This window comes from Podarcis pityusensis (assembly GCF_964106645.2).
Source record: "Podarcis pityusensis genome assembly, chromosome: 2".
NCBI classification, from domain to species: domain Eukaryota; kingdom Metazoa; phylum Chordata; class Lepidosauria; order Squamata; family Lacertidae; genus Podarcis; species Podarcis pityusensis.
In genome coordinates, this window is record NC_138029.1 from 110810354 (window position 1) to 110826747 (window position 16394).

General features: G+C 43.4%; 3 protein-coding genes across 3 annotated transcripts in view; all 3 read left to right on the forward strand.

Annotated features, from left to right (window-relative positions):
- The window catches only part of LOC308470013 (uncharacterized protein), a 31856-nt gene extending 22136 nt beyond the window's left edge, over positions 1–9720 (forward strand). The window contains exon 2 of the mRNA XM_080993225.1: positions 6494–9720. The gene's annotated coding sequence lies outside the window, so the exon portion shown is untranslated. The remainder of the gene's footprint in view (positions 1–6493) is intronic.
- LOC308469663 (uncharacterized protein) overlaps positions 1–16394 on the forward strand; it is a 40293-nt gene that overhangs the window by 7056 nt on the left and 16843 nt on the right. The gene's annotated exons all lie outside the window — the stretch shown is intronic.
- LOC308465160 (uncharacterized protein) overlaps positions 1–16394 on the forward strand; it is a gene marked incomplete at its 5' end in the record, with an annotated part of 56778 nt that overhangs the window by 250 nt on the left and 40134 nt on the right. Inside the window, one exon of the mRNA XM_080984963.1 lies at positions 235–2016. Within this exon, the coding sequence (XP_080841089.1) occupies positions 235–2016 (1782 nt within the window). The remainder of the gene's footprint in view (positions 1–234; positions 2017–16394) is intronic.

Here is a 16394-nt window from a genome sequence, read left to right on the forward strand (position 1 = left end):
GTATTGAATGTGGAAAGAGCTTCAGACAAAATTCAGCCCTTAGAAGACATCAACGAACTCACACGGGGGAGAAACCATTTCAATGCACTGAATGTGGAAAGAGCTTCGGTGAAAGTGGAAAACTTAGACTACATCAACGTACTCACACGGGGGAGAAACCATTTCAATGCACTGAATGTGGAAAGAGCTTCGGTGAAAGTGGAAAACTTAGACTACATCAACGAACTCACACAGGGGAGAAACCCTTTAAATGTATTGAATGTGGAAAGAGCTTCAGACAAAATTCAGCCCTTAGAAGACATCAACGAACTCACACAGGAGAGAAACTATTTGAATGTATGGAATGTGGAAAGAGCTTCAGTTGTAGTGGAGACCTTAGAACACATCAACGAACTCACACAGGGGAGAAACCATTTGAATGTATTGAATGTGGAAAGTACTTCAGTGAAAGTAGAAACCTTAGAATACATCAACGAACTCACACAGGGGAGAAACCATTTGAATGCATTGAATGTGGAAAGAGCTTCAGTCGTAGTGGAGACCTTAGAATACATCAACGAACTCACACAGGGGAGAAACCCTTTAAATGTATTGAATGTGGAAAGAGCTTGGGTTCTAGTGGAGCCCTTAGAACACATCAACGAACTCACACGGGGGAGAAACCATTTAATTGCATTGAATGTGGAAAGAGCTTCAGTGATAGTGGATCCCTCAGAACACATCAGCGAACTCACACAGGTGAGAAACCATTTGAATGTATTGAATGTGGAAAGTACTTCAGTGAAAGTGGAAAACTTAGACTACATCAACGAACTCACACAGGGGAGAAACCCTTTAAATGTATTGAATGTGGAAAGAGCTTGAGTTCTAGTGGAGCCCTTAGAACACATCAACGAACTCACACAGGGGAGAAACCATTTGAATGTATTGAATGTGGAAAGAACTTCAGTTGTAGTGGAGGCCTTAGAACACATCAACGAACTCACACGGGGGAGAAACCATTTAAATGTATTGCATGTGGAAAGAGCTTCAGACATAATTCAGCCCTTAGAAGACATCAACGCACTCACACAGGAGAGAAACCATTTGAATGTATGGAATGTGGAAAGAGCTTCAGTTGTAGTGGAGACCTTAGAACACATCAACGAACTCACACGGGGGAGAAACCATTTAAATGCATTGAATGTGGAAAGAGCTTTAGTCGCAGTGGAGACTTTAGAATACATCAGCGAACTCACACAGGGGAGAAACCATTTAAATGTATTGAATGTGGAAAGAGCTTCAGTGAAAATAGATCCCTCAGAATACATCAACGAACTCACACAGGGGAGAAACCATTTAAATGCATTGAATGTGGAAAGAGCTTCAGTCGTAGTGGAGACCTTAGAACACATCAACGAACTCACACAGGGGAGAAACCCTTTAAATGTATTGAATGTGGAAAGAGCCTGGGTTCTAATGGAGCCCTTAGAGCACATCAACGAACTCACACGGGGGAGAAACCATTTAATTGCATTGAATGTGGAAAGAGCTTCAGTGATAGTGGAGCCCTCAGAACACATCAGCGAACTCACACAGGTGAGAAACCATTTGAATGTATTGAATGTGGAAAGTACTTCCGTGAAAGTGGAAAACTTAGACTACATCAACGAACTCACACAGGGGAGAAACCCTTTAAATGTATTGAATGTGGAAAGAGCTTGAGTTCTAGTGGAGCCCTTAGAACACATCAACGAACTCACACAGGGGAGAAACCATTTGAATGTATTGAATGTGGAAAGAACTTCAGTTGTAGTGGAGGCCTTAGAACACATCAACGAACTCACACGGGGGAGAAACCATTTAAATGCATTGAATGTGGAAAGAGCTTTAGTCGCAGTGGAGACTTTAGAATACATCAACGAACTCACACTGGGGAGAAACCATTTAAATGTATGGAGTGTGGAAAGAGCTTCAGACAGTGTGAAGACCTTAATATTCATGAGCGAATTCACCCAGGTGAAAAGCCATATCAATGTATTCAGTGTTTCACTCAAGGTTCACTCTTCACTTCACATCAAGAAACTCATGAAGGCGGAAATCAATTTTAAATGCATGGAATCTGTGTGATGTTCTGGTGTTGGTATTTAAATTTGTATACACATATATATGTATTAAAGTAATGAAGGTCACATATACTGAATGTAGAAAAGAAGTTGCAAGTTGTTGCTAGATAAACGGGGAGAGTGTGAATCTGGAATGCTCAAGGTGTGTGATGAATCTGTTGAGTTTTGACCTCTGCCATTCAATGCCAAAATGATGGGCTGCCCTTGTCTTGTGGATCAGCATCTGTCAGCTTCAGGGAAATAGGATACCTCAGATGTTGGGAAACAACGCCCATAAGCCTCAGCCCATATGGCCAAGAATGATTGGAGTTGTAGTTCAAAAGCTCAAGGGTGGAAAATCTCACGTGTCTTACAACTTTTCATTATGAATAATTATAGGTAAAACTTTTGTTGATACAGAGCTCACTTTTAGGGAGCAGCTCATTTTTAGCTTCCAGGAGCAGCTGGTCACTTCTGCTTTATAAACAAACCCAAATATATTGACACACTTTACATTAAAACCAAATTTCAGAACAGAGACAATTTTTTTAAAGCCCCCTTTTTTTCTTTACAAACCATTATCTTCTCAATCCAAGATTTGCTTTTCATATGTATAAAAATACTTGGTTAGCAAGGGGGTACAGAAATAATAATTAAAAAGCTACAATAAAAGCATTATCAGCATTTAAAAAGAAATGCTAGTGGATGTTCAAGGCATTGAGTTACAAATTAAAGCAAAGAGCAACCATTTCTTCTGCAAGCTGTTCCCCATCCAGTATTTCCCAGTTTCTTCCTTCTGTACTATGTTCCTCTGCAAACCACTGGTCCAAATCTATACAGTCCTCCTGCTCCTGGGAAGATTCAGAGGGAGGCTCCTACGAATGCGCATCAGTGCAGCTCTCCTCAGCTGGGTCCCTGGTTAGGTTTTTGTTTAGGGGAGCAGGCATGGGCCTGGCCCTTGGGTGGGGGCGAGGGGAGAAGGGAAGAGAAGTAGAGGGGATGCTTCTTTTTCTGCGCAAGGCTAGTTCTTGTTTCTGTTCTTTTTCTGTGCCTGTAATCAGCGAGCGTGCATTTAGCAGGAGTGTATCCCTTTGTCTAGGAGTGCAAGATGATTCAGAAGGCCTTAGAGCGAAGCGCGTGTATCGCATACGTTAAGTTGATTGCAGCCTTTTAAAAAATTAATATTCTTTATTGATTAAAAAATCTGCCTGTCTATACAAGCATGTACAATCTCTTAACAGGTAGAAAAAACCAAATAATAGAACAAAATAATGTGTTCAAGATAATAGAAAATAGAAAATTTATAAAGAAAGAAAAAAATAAAGAATTAACAAAGATAAGAAACCAATAAATAATAGTAAGAAAAAAAGACAAAGTTATTTACATAGTAAAACTATTCATCGACACAGTCCTTCCCATTCTTCTCATTATATTGTTTGATATAACATTCTTTTTTACACAGGCTTACATTATATAATACCATTTATTTCTGCCTTGTATATATTCTTTTGATCTTTTTCTTTACAAATATCACTCAATTTCTGCTCATATGGAGTTATTTGTGCAATAAAGTTTTACATAATTCTTAAATATTATCTATTCTCTAGTTGTTTTTTGTTTCAATATTCCTCTAACTGATCTTGTCAGTTTTGCTAATTGTAGTTATCATGAGTATCTGCCAATCTGTAATCTCTGGGAGCGTTTCGTTTTTCCAGCTCCTTGCTATAAGGGTTCTAGCTGCTGTTATACCATACATAAACAATGATCTTATAACTTTTTAAATTTCTGATGGAAATATACCAAGTAGGAAAATCTTTGGCGTTTTGTTTTTTTTAAAGTAATTTTAAATAGTTTCTTAAACTCGTTCTAAATATCATTACAGTATTTGCCAATGGCTACACCGGTCCACCACGTATGATAATATGACCCCTCCTCTTTTTAATGTCAGGTTGATGTTTTCCCTTTATACATTTTAGCAAGCTTTTTTGGGGTAAGATGCCATCTATATACCACTCCCTGCAAGGCCTTTCCCACCTGGCTTAGGGAGCGGTGCCCAGACTCACCCAGCCCTACTATGTGAAATATGTATTCTGTAGTTGACCTTTGTAATGTGTTTTGAAATCTTTAAGATAATAGTTTAGTTTTCTGTTACGTTGCTTTGACTGTATACTCTATATTTCACATTTTTCACATTGTTTTATTTACCGTATTTTTCGCTCTATAACACGCACCCGACCATAACACGTACGTAGTTTTTAGAGGAGGAAAACAAGAAAAAAATATTCTAAACGGAACAGTGGATGTATGATTTTTGTGGTTCATGCTGTGGCCACAGACATGTGATCTGATGGTGAGTTTGGGGTAGCCCAATGCAAACATCCTGAGGATGCATGTGGAGCTGTGCTTTGTAACCACGTTTTAAGTGGGGAGGGAAGGAAAGCACTCAAGGGACAAGGAGCACGCGTGGAGTGTGTGGAGAAGGATGCTGCTAATAATGCAGAAGAGGGGTATTAGGGGAGAAGGCTCCTCCCCTCTCCTCCTTTTCTCCTTTAAAGCAATCAGGCTCTGCTTCTCTCCCTCCTCCCTGGCTCATCCCCCTGGCTTAGCGAGCTGAAAATCTTTCCTGCTATTTAGCAAGCTGAATGCGGAAGAGAGAGGGACAGAGAGCTTGCTTTAAAGGAGCCAACCGGACACTCGTGTAAGCGGCTCCTCTCCACTCCCGCTTTGCTCCTTTAAAGAAGCAGGCTCTCTGTCCCTCTCTCCTCCCCACTCAGCGGCTATTCTCCCACTTTGCTGTTTCAAAGCGAGCCACGGAGGAGGGAAGCATTCACTCCGTAACACGCACAGACATTTCCCCTTACTTTCTAGGAGGAAAAAAATGTGTGTTATGGAGCGAAAACTACGGTATGTTTTATTGATTTAGTATGCTGTAAATCGCTTTGAGGTTTTTCTTAAAATTATAAAGTGGTATAGAAATTAAATTTAAAAAGTATCGAGCAGGGATATCCAACATGGGGTTGCTCAGATGTTGGGCAACAACTCCCATAAGCCTCAGCCCATATGGTCAAGATTGATGAGAGGTGTAGTTCAAAAGCTCAAGGGTGCAAAATCTCATGTTTCTTACAACTTTTCATTATGAATAATTATAGGTTAAACTTTTGTTGATACAGAGCTCACTTTTAGGGAGCAGCTCGTCACTTCTGCCTTATAAACAAACCCAAATATATTGACACAATTTACTTTAAAGGCAGATTTCAGAACAGAGATTTTTTTTTTTTAAAAGACCTTTTTAACTTTACAAAACATTGTGTTCTCAATCCGTGATTTGTTTTTCATATGTATAAAAATGTTTATTTCTTGGCCCACCTCCCGCCTGGGGCACGGGATAAGAATGCAGGGTTGGCCTGACATCCATCAGTTCTCTGGCTCCAACAGCAGCCATCCAGGCATTTCTGCAAAACTCACAATCAGGACATGAAGGCGAGAGCCACCCTCTTTTTGTGAGGAAATCCCGTATACAAATAGCCAATTCAATTTCCTAGCTGCCACCTTTATGTGGCCAAAATGGAACCCTTCCTCCAAGGAAGAGAGGGAGGTACCAGTAACCTTGAGGCAGCTCCATTGGTTACATATGTCCAATAAATTTTTAGGTGGTGGGGGGGGAGATAGCCAAAGCCACGCAAGGAGAATTGGACATGGTCAGTGGATACCGAAAACTGGCTGTGGGGGTGGGGCAGTGGTGGACAGCAGGAATGGGAAAATGGAGAGGGATGGATAGCAATGGAGTGTGCTGGAAAAGGGTAATGTTTTGGATCAGAGGCACTCAGTGCCTCAGCATTTTCATCCATGTCTTTACTGGACAGGCTGCTCTGGTGCACTGGAGATAGAGAGAGTACCTTGCCTTCAACTTCTCAATGCCAGCATCCACCTCCCATCATCCACAGCCATAAATGATGATTGCTGAGCCTGATGAGGGTTGTAATTCAGCAACATCTGGAGGGCCAGAGGTTCCCAAACTTTCCTGCAGGCTCCGGCCTACGACCGAGTTCATCAGAGTTGGGTCCTTGTTGACTAAGAGCCCCGGGGATGATGGGAGTTGTAGTCCAACAACATCTAGGGACCCAAGATTGAATGTCACTGGCTTGTAGGATATATTGTTGCCTAGGTTACCCTCCCCCTCTTTCTTTTCTTTTCTCCTGTGATGAGGCTGTGTTTTAATATCTTAATGTTTCAATATTTTAATGTTGTATTTTAATCTTGTTTTTAAGTTGTATTCATTCAACTTGTTTTTATTATTGCTTGTCAGCCACGTGGAGCCCGGCCTTGGCTGGGGAGGGCAGGGTGTTGGGTATTATTATTATTATGATGAACTATGTTCCTCTGCAAACCACTGTTCCAAATCTATACAGTCCTCCTGCTCCTGGGAAGATTCAGGGGGAGGCTCCCACGAATGCGCCTCAGTGCAGTTCTCCTCAGCTGGGTCCCTGGTTAGGTTTTGGTTTAGGGGAGCAAGCATGGGCCTGGTCCTTGGGTGGGGGCGAGGGGAGAAGGGAAGAGAAGTAGAGGGGATGCTTCTTTTTCCACGCAAGGCTAGTTCTTGTTTCTCTCAAGGACGCGACTGTAATCAGTGAGTGTGCATTTAGCAGGAGAGCGTTCCTTCGTTTTGTAGCCTAATATGCTTCAGGAGCCATTAGGGTGAAGCGTGTGTATCACACATGTGCCGTGAGAGGAATGGGGGGGGGCGGTAAATAACTGTTGGGGTGCTTAAAAGGAGGCCGTTGTTTCATGAGGGGGGCGGGGGGAGGAGAGCCTTAGCGATGCCAAACAGAAAGAGCTAAACGTGACTATAGGATACATGGGGTTGCTACTCTGATTTTGAAGCTGGGCAGTGGAAGTGGCACATGCTTCTGCTAAAAGCAGATCTAGGGAAGATTAAGTTAATTGCAACCTTAAACACACTTGGGTCCCATTAGAGAGGATTCTCATGAGGCCGGAGGAACATCGCCCGGCTGAGAGGCATGAAGGCCACTCCCTGCAAGGCCTTTCCCACCTGGCCTAGGGGGCGGGGCCCAGACTCACCCAGCCCTACTATGTTAAATTTGTATTCTGTAGTTGACCTCCTTTGTAATGTTTTACTTTGAAATCTTTTAAGGTAATATTTTAGTTTTCTGTTATGTTGCTTTGACAGTATACTCTATATTTCACTTTTTTCAAATTGATTTATTTATGTTTTATTGATTTAATATGCTTTAACCCACTTTGAGGTTTTTCTTAAAAATATAAAGGGTATAGAAATAAATAAATAAATAAATAAATAAATGTATAGAGCAGGGATATTCAACATGGGGTTGTTCACATGTTGGGCAACAACTCTTATAAGCCCATACGGCCAAGGTTGATGGGAGTTGTATTTCAAAAGCTCAGGGGTGGAAAATCTCACGTTTCTTATAACTTGTCATCATGAATAATTACAGTGGTACCTCAAGTTAAGTACTTACTTTGTTCCAGAGGTCCGTTCTTAACCTGAAACTGTTCTTAACCTGAAGCACCACTTTAGCTAATGGGGGCTCCTGCTGCTGCTGCGCCGCTGGAGCACGATTTCTGTTCTTATCCTGAAGCAAAGTTCTTAACCTGAAGCACTATTTCTGGGTTAGCGGCATGTGTAACCTGAAGCTTATGTAACCTGAACCGTATGTAACCTGAGGTACCACTGTATAGGTACAACTTTTGTTGATACAGAGCTCATTTTTAGCTTCCGGGAGCAGCTGGTCACTTCTGCTTTATAAATAAACCCAAATATATTGAAACACTTTACATTAAAACCAAATTTCAGAACAGAGGCAAACAAACTTTTTTAAAAAACACCCCCCTTTTTTTTACTTTACGAACCATTATCTTATCAACTCATGATTTGATTTTCATATGTATAAAAATACTTTGTTAGCAAGGGGGTACAGAAATAATAATAAAAAGGTACAATAAAAGCATTATCAGCATTTAAAAAGAAATGCTAGTGGATGTTCAAGGCATTGAGTTACAAATGAAGGCAAAGATCCAACCATTGCTAGGTAGAGCCTGGAGACATAATCCTAGAATCAACCCCTGCCCCCCACAGCCCGCTTTTGCCTGTAAATGTACTTGATTCAAAGATCACATAAATCATATTTTTTGTCATTAATTCTGATGGGCGGGGGCGAGTTAAAAGTCACCCACCGCATGGAGATATATTTGGGTTTGAGAGGCAGGTGGTCCACTGCTGGACGGCCATCTTGACCGGAATCTTTCTGAAGGCCTTGCCTTCTTCAACCCAGGTAGGCCTTGGAATTCAGAATGCTTTGGAACTGAATTGACGCGACAGAAGCAAGAGGATGGGCAATGAATTCTGATGGCTTGCTTGGAACAGAAATGTATTTGGAAGACACTGTGCTGAAGAGGTATATTTGCAAAAAGCAAAAAAACCTCACAGCCCACTCCACAAATTATCTAAGCTGCTACCTCTTTAAAATAGTTCTTGCTTGTGAATCAAAGTTAAAAATCCTATACTTTAAAAATCACTTGGGCAGAAGTTCTGTAGCAAAAAATGAATTGAAAAACCCAGTTCTAATGCTTTCTTGTTTTAATGAATTTCAACTGCGGCATCTTCTTTGCTTTATAACAGCTGCAGAATCCCAGTCAGGTTTGCCTGGTGCCCTCTAGGGCAGGAAGGCCAGCAGCAGAGTCCATGACAGACAAAGCCACCCCCTGACTGGTTGTAAGTAAAGCCAGCCGGCAGGTAGGGAATGGCTGGGGGCAGACTGAGGTTACTGGTGTAGGAGGTGAGGACAGGTGACCCCACCTAGGCCCGAAGTCACCCCCCCCCCAAAGCAGGCTCAAAGCTTCTCAAAGCTTTTCAAAATCATTTTCTCAGCAGCTAAGCATCTGCTCATTTGCTCTGCTGTTGCAAGGCAAAATGTTATTCTTTTATCAGCATGAGAAGGCTTCAAAAAGCTAATGAATAGGCTCTGTTCAGAGCAGGCCTGAGAACTGACTTTTATCTCATTCTAGTTGCACCTTCTTGGACATGCTGAACCACTCTCATTCCCCTTTCCTAGGAAGGGTGCCAAGAGTCCACAATAGTCCCAAGACAGCTTTCTGTTCATGCTCAGAGGAACTCATGGGGCAGGACTCCTGGAAAAGGAGAAGAAAGGGAGGGAACTGGAAAGGGGTATATATGCTCTGTGCACATGACTGTGAACCCGTGCATGCTTTTTGTGAGTTATCACACTTGCTCCTTCTACCAGTTCAGGGATGGTAGAAATAAAAGCTTTTTCTCCGAAACTATTCCTTGAGTATCTGTTGACTCCCTTCTCCCTTTCCCGGGCGCAATATTTTTCCCACCCGAGGGCAAAGCCTCATAAGGCTACATTGGGGCAGTGCCCCACTGATTCCAAAGGGCCCAGCTTTCCCAGAGATGGGGAACATTTTGTCTGTTGAGCTACCTGCCTGCTGTCTGCAGTTGTAAATTGTAAAAAAGCCTCCCTCAAACAACAACAACCTGACCACCTCACCTAAATTCCAATCGGTTATCAGTGACTCTTTGTTCTTCTTAGCACTGGGGGGGGGGGGGGCTCTTTTTTTTTTTTTCACAGAGGCATTATATTTTTTATTAAGGATTTTCTTGTTTTACAGAAGTGTAGTGCCTCGTTTTTTGTTTTTTTCATGTAACATTTTTACAAATCCGTTTCATTTGTTGAGGCATTAGGGGGAGAAGAAAAAAAAAGAAAAAAGAAAGGGGGTGGAGAGAGGGAAGATGGATAGGGGTGGGGTCGGGTGGCGGTGTTTCTATTATGTTTAATGTATGTAGAGTTTGGTGTCAGCGTTGCTTGTGTTGTTCACTTGTGTTCCTTTGGTGGTGAGAGAGGTTGGGGTTGGCCTAGGGTGTGATTGTTTGCTTGTGATTGGCTGTGGTGATCTTTGTTTTCGTGTGTGAGTGAGGTGGGTGGGTGTTTTGGATCAGGTTAGCCATATTGATTTGTATGCTGTTGGTGGATTATTGTCATTGTCCTGTTGGGCTGCGTATGTGATAAAGGGGAGCCATACCGGGGTGAAGGCGTCTTCTTCTGTTTGTCCCTGTGTCAGTTTCAGTTTATTAGTTAATTTTTCTAGTAGGGCTGTTTCCCATACTATTTGGTACCATTGGTCCATGCTTACTCCTGACAGGTCTCTCCAGTGTCTGGTTATGGTGTTTCTGGCTTCTGAGAGCAGGTGGGTTATGAGTTCTTTGTGGTGTAAATGGGCATTGTTGTCTTGGAAGATGTTTAGTAGGGCCAATTCTGGGGTGATGTCTATTACTTGCTTAGTTATTTTACATATTTCTTGTATGGCTGTTGTCCAGAATAGTTGGATTTTGGGACACTCCCACCACATGTGGAGGTATGTGCCTGTGGAGGTGCACCCTCTCCAGCATTTTGGTGAGGTTCCTGGGTGTATTAGCGCTAGTTTCCTTGGTGTTAGGTACCACCTGTAGGTGAGTTTCAGTGTGAGTTCTTTTCTTTTCGTTGATATGGATTTAAAGGGGGGTTTAGACCACATTCTGGTCCATTGAGTGGGGTTAATCTCATAGCCTATGTCATTTTCCCATTGTTTTTTGATTGCGTCTAGGGGATTTGCGGGATTATGGAGTAGTATTTTGTATATTGCGGATACCGTCCCTTTACCGTTTCCCTTTGTTGTTAGGAGGAGGTTTTTGAAGGTTGTCAGGGGCCTAGTTGCTGCTGATTTTACTGTTGGGTTGTTTAAGAGGGCATGTAGTTGGTGTTGTGTTAACCAGGGCATTTGGGTGTCTTCTAGTTTGTCTTGTATTTCTTGTGTTGACAAGGGTTTGTTATTTTTATAAAAGTCTATTAGGCGATATAAGCCTTTGGTTTGCCAGGTTTTTATCTGGAGGTTTTGTGCTGCATGGTGGAATAATGGGTGGTACGCCAGGGGTGGTACGCCATAGTGGGGATGGGGTTGGGGATAGTTTGCCTATTTGTGTTTTCCATGCTTTGAGCATGGTCTGTGTGTACTGTTAAGTGTTGTGGGAATTTTCTTTAGTTTGTTTGGGAGGAGTGGGTATGTTGTGGTGCAGGTGTTTTTAATTGTGTCCCTCTCTAGGTGTACCCATTGTTTTGTCTCATCTTCTAGTATATATGGGATTATATGGCGTATTTGGTTGGCATTGTAATATGCTTCTGTGTTGGGGATTCCCCATCCTCCTCCTGAGGTGGGGAGGTGCAGGTATTTGGGGCTTATTCTTGGTTTTTTATTTGAGAAGATGAAAGAGTGTAGTTTTCTCTGCCAACTGCGAAGTTGGGTTGAGGGGATCCAGATTGGGAGGGTTTGGAATAGGTAGGTTAGTTTTGGGAGTGTGATCATTTTGATCATGGCTATTTTGTCTGAGAGAGTGAAGTTCATGTTATTCCATCTATTTAGGTCTTTGTTAATTTGTTGCCACAGGGGCTTGTAGTTGTGGAGGTACAATTTATTGAGGTTTCTGGTTATTTGTACCCCTAGGTATCTGAACTTGGTGTGGCAAAGTTTTATTTTGGTGACCTTCGTGAGTTCTTTTTGGGTGTGAGGAGGGGTGTTGAAGCACATAGCTTCTGACTTTGTAAAATTTTCCTGTAGGCCCGACACCATTGCAAATGTGTTGAGTTCTCTGATTAGGGAGGTTGCTGTGCTTATGGGGTCTGGTGTTGTGACCATTAGGTCATCTGCAAAGAGCCCTAATTTATAGGTTCTGCCTTTTATTTCCACTCCCTTGATGTCTGTGGCTGCTCGGATGCGGATTGCTAGGGGTTCCAGAGCCAGGATAAATAAGAAAGGAGACAGTGGGCATCCTTGTTTCGTGCCTCTTTGGATAGCTATAGTGTTAGAATCCATATTGTTAGTTCTGCATTTTGCTGAGGCTTGGGAGTATATTTGTTTGAGGATTTATAGGAAGTTGGGGCCGAATTTCATGTTAGTTAGTACTGCTAGTATGTATTTCCACTCCTAGCAATCAAAGACTTTGAGGATGTCTAGGGACATAATTGTCAATGGGAGTTTGGTTGCCTTGCTGTGTTCTATCAGGTTCAGTAGTTTCCTGATGGGGTCTGTTATATTGCTGCCAGGGACAAAGCCAGTCTGGTCTGGGGCTATTAACTTGTGTAGGAAGATTTTTAGGCGGTTGGCCAAGATTGATGTGAATATCTTGTAGTCTTGGTTTATTAATGAGATTGGGCGGTATGATTCTACTTTGAGGCTGTCTTTTAGTGGTTTTGGGATGGAGACTATTTTGGAGTGGGTCCAGGTTTGGGGGATGGGGCCCCCTTTTATGATGTCGTTGAATAGGTGGGTCATGTAGGGCATCAAGGGTTCTTTGAATTTCTTATAGAATTCTGCTGTGAAGCCGTCTGGGCCTGGGGCTTTGTGTGGTTTCAGGTTTTTGAGGACCGCATCTATTTCCTCTGGGGTGATAGGGCTGTCCATGAATTCCTGTTCCTCATCAGTTAGGGTAGGCATGGTCAGTCCTGCTAGAAATGTTCTGATTTCCTTCTCTGGTGGGTTATGGGAGGTGTATAGGTTGGAGTAGAATTCTGCAAATTCTGAGGTTATTTCTTCGGGGGAGAATGTTATGTTGCCGTCTTTTTTGGTGATGCAATGTATTCTTGTTTTGAGTGCTTTTTTCCTACATCTATTTGCTAGTGATCTGGAGTTTTTCCCTCCATATTCGTAGAAACGTTGTTTAGAGTATAGAATGTTGATCATTGTTTTGTTAATTTCTAGGGAGTCTAGTTCTCTCCTTTTTTGTTCTATAAGTTTGAGGAGTTTTTTAGATCCTGTTTGTTTGTAGCGTGATGAGAGGGCTGTGATGTCTTGTTCTATTTTGCTAATTTTTGAGGAGGTTTGTTTTTTAAGGAATGTTTTCTCTTTTATGCAAGCTCCTCTGGTGACCGCTTTCATTGCGTCCCATAGGAGGGGGGTTGTTATATTGTTTACATCGTTTTCCTTGAAGTAGTTTTGGAGGGTTTTTGTGAGACTCTCTCTAATTTGTTTGTTTGTAGTTAGGATGGGACTGAAGGACCATGATGGGGTGGTTTGTGTTCCTTCTCCTATTTTAACAATGACTTCTACTGGGGCGTGGTCTGTGATTTTAATGTTACCTATGTTTGTTGATTCTACTGAGGGGATCAGACCCTGTGTGAGTAGAATGCTGTCCAGTCTGGACACTGTATCATGGCGTCCCGATTGGAATGTATGGCTGATGTCTCCCGGGTTTTGCTCACCCCAAATGTAGAGACCCCTGTTTTTTAGCATTTTTAGTAACTTGTAAGGGTTCCTGGTTGTTGGGGGTTTCCTTCGGAGGAAGGTTGCCCATGGGGTTGTGGGGTGGATATCTTTCAGGGATATACCTTTCATATTTAGATTGAGGTCCCCTCCTAGGATTGCTTCCCCTTCAGAGAAGGAGAGGAATTTGTTTAGTGTCTTCTGGAAGAATTCTAATTGTTTCGTGTTTGGGGCATATATGGAGCCGATTGTCAGTTTGATTTTGCCATCTAGTGTCCCTTTAGCGAAAATGAATCTGCCTTTTTTGTCCTTGAGGACTGTTGTGGCAGTGAAGTTCAGGTCTCTACTGAGTATTATGGCTACACCACGAGCTTTCCCTGAGCCTTGTGCGACCCACTGTTGACTGAAGCGGGGGTCGCTCAGGAGTTTGCTGCCTTTGGGTGGGTTGTGTATTTCTTGTAGGAAGGTGATGTGTGGTTTCATGGTGTTAATGTATGAGGTGATGCGTTTTCTTTTGATGGGGTTTCCCAGCCCCCTCACGTTTAATGTAATTGCTTTTAGGTTAGCCATCTTGCTTATCTATTATGTGGGGCGATTCCCTGCCAACCCGTTCGGGTTGTCTTGTGTCTCTCTCTTCGTGTTGTTTAAAGAACCAGTGGGGTTGCGCTGACCTAGGGTGTGGTGGGTGGGGGGCTAATGGGATTAGAGTAAGATTTGGGTTAAAGAGTAGGGGGTAAGTTGTAGAGAGTTTCCTATATGTAGTCATATAGGTGTTTGTTTGGGGTATTTTAGGCCATCTGGCATTTAGCCAGTTGGTCCTAGGTCTCAGCTGGTGTGGAAGGCCGTGTTCAAGGACAGGCCATCCCCCCTGTTGTTTGCGATAGGGGGTGATCAGTGAGACAGTGTGAAGTGACTTTGTAACGTCGCTGTCAGGTATAAGGTTCATAAGCAATGTTGCCAATGTTATGAGCAACATTGTTGGTGTGTTGGGGTGGGGATGTGGGTGCTGGTACGCTCTGGTGCCACCATAGTGCTGGTTGGGTATCAGATTTTAGCCTGATTGTGGGTTGTGTTATTAAGGTTGGAGGAGTTGTTTTTCCCTAGTATGGAATATGGGGGTGTTGAAGGTGTGGGTGATGGGGAATGTGGTTGAGGTCGTCTGGACTGGTGTTGGGGTGGGGATTCCTGTGGGGGTGCGGGGCTGGGGGGATGTTGATGGTGTTAACTAAATCTATGTTTTGGGGGGGGGGGGAGAGGGGGAAAGGGGGGGGAAATCACCAGTCCTTCAGTTTGTGGTTTTTTCCCTGGTTGCTTCATTCAGCTGGGGTTGTTGTTGTTGTAGGGTTGTCCATCTGTGATGAATTGGTTTGGTTAATCTTGGTCTGGTTTCTTGTGTCGTATGGCCGGCGGGACGGTTCTGAGCATGATGCTTGCCTGTATTGGTTTGCGTTGTTGTGCCGCTTCTGTTGTTTCTTTTTCTTCTGTACCGTTGTCCAGTTGTTTGCTGTTGTTTCCTCGTGGTTGGTGCTGTCACTTGGTGGGTTTGTCGGTTGCCATTCCGGTGGGAGATCAAGTTCAAGGTTCTTTAGTAGTTGCAGGGCCTCAGGTATGTTGGTAGCCATGTGTTGTGTTGTATTGGTTGTTACAATGAGGCGGAAGGGGAAGCCCCATCGGTATTTGATCCCTGCTTGTTGGAGACGCTGGGTGCATGGGCGCAGGCTTTTCCTCCGGTTTAGGGTATCCTGAGATAGGTCCTGTAAGGCCAGAATGGGGGTTTCTCCATATCGAAGGTTGGTTGAGTTTTTGAGGTGGTTCCATACCTCTTCCTTCTTTTTGTAGCGTGTGAAGCATACAATGATGTCTCTTGGGGGGGCGCTGGGTTTTGGCATAGGTTTTAGGGCTCTGTGAGCCCTCTCCAAGTCATCTGCCTCAAGTTTCAGGCTTGGGATTGTGTTTTTCAGCCAGCGTATAATTAGGTCTGCTGGGCTTTTCTCCTCTGTTTTTTCAGGAAAGTTGCGGAAGCGGATGTTACAACGTCTATTGCGGTCTTCAAGGTCGGCTTGCTTAATTTTCATCTCTCTGTGTTCTGCTTCCATTTGGTTTACCAGTTCGTCCAGTTTCTTGTTCACACATGCGTTCTCCTCCCGGTATTGCTCTATTATTCTTTCTTACATTTGGTTCTTGTTCTCTAGAGCTTCCACTTTGGAGGTTAGATTGTTGATTAGTACCTGCATGGGAGCCATTGTGGCCTTCAGTGTTTCTTCTAATCGTGCTTCTAATCTTGCTTCCATTTCCCTCAGATCTCGTTTCGTTATTGGGTGGTCATCATCTTGAAGGGGAGTTACCATCTTAGCATTGTTTGCCATCTCCCTGGTTGGTGTCATCTCGGTCTCCCTGATGGTTTTGGTTTGAGGTTGGCTTGGCGTCCTCTTGGGGTAGGGCGTGTGGTGGTTAGGAGTTGTGGCAGTGGCGATTCCTGGGTATTGTTGGGTTGCTGAGCTGATCAGACTTTGTTGGCTGGTGGCTTTTACAGAGCGTTTGGATTAGGTGGTCATTTGTGTCACTTCTAGCCTGTGTTTTAAGAACTTCTCTAGGGCTTCTGTAGATGCCTCAGCGGTGCCGCCGAGGCGGGGGGGCAGGTAAGCAGAGGTGGGTAGACTAACGGACAGACAGTTCATATAAAGGGAGGGGGGTTAGCAGGTAGAGATGCAAGAGATTAGAGGGGTGGGGCCAGGGGAAATATGTGTTTAGGAGGGGGTTGTATATGCCCAAAAGGGGTATTGGGGTCCAGTTAAGGTGGAAGTTGGGGTTGGGAGTGCGTTCAGAAACAGAGACAGACAAATAGGCTATATGTAAAGGGTGGAGGGAGAAAAAAGGGAAGAAGAAGAAGAAAGAAAGAAGAAGGGGGGAGGCGGGGGGGAGAGGGGAGATTGGAGTAAAAGAGAAGAGAGAGAGAGAGAGACAAAAAGAGAGTTGAAAGAGAGAGGAGAGATAGTACAGTAATATCAGCGGTATTAGATT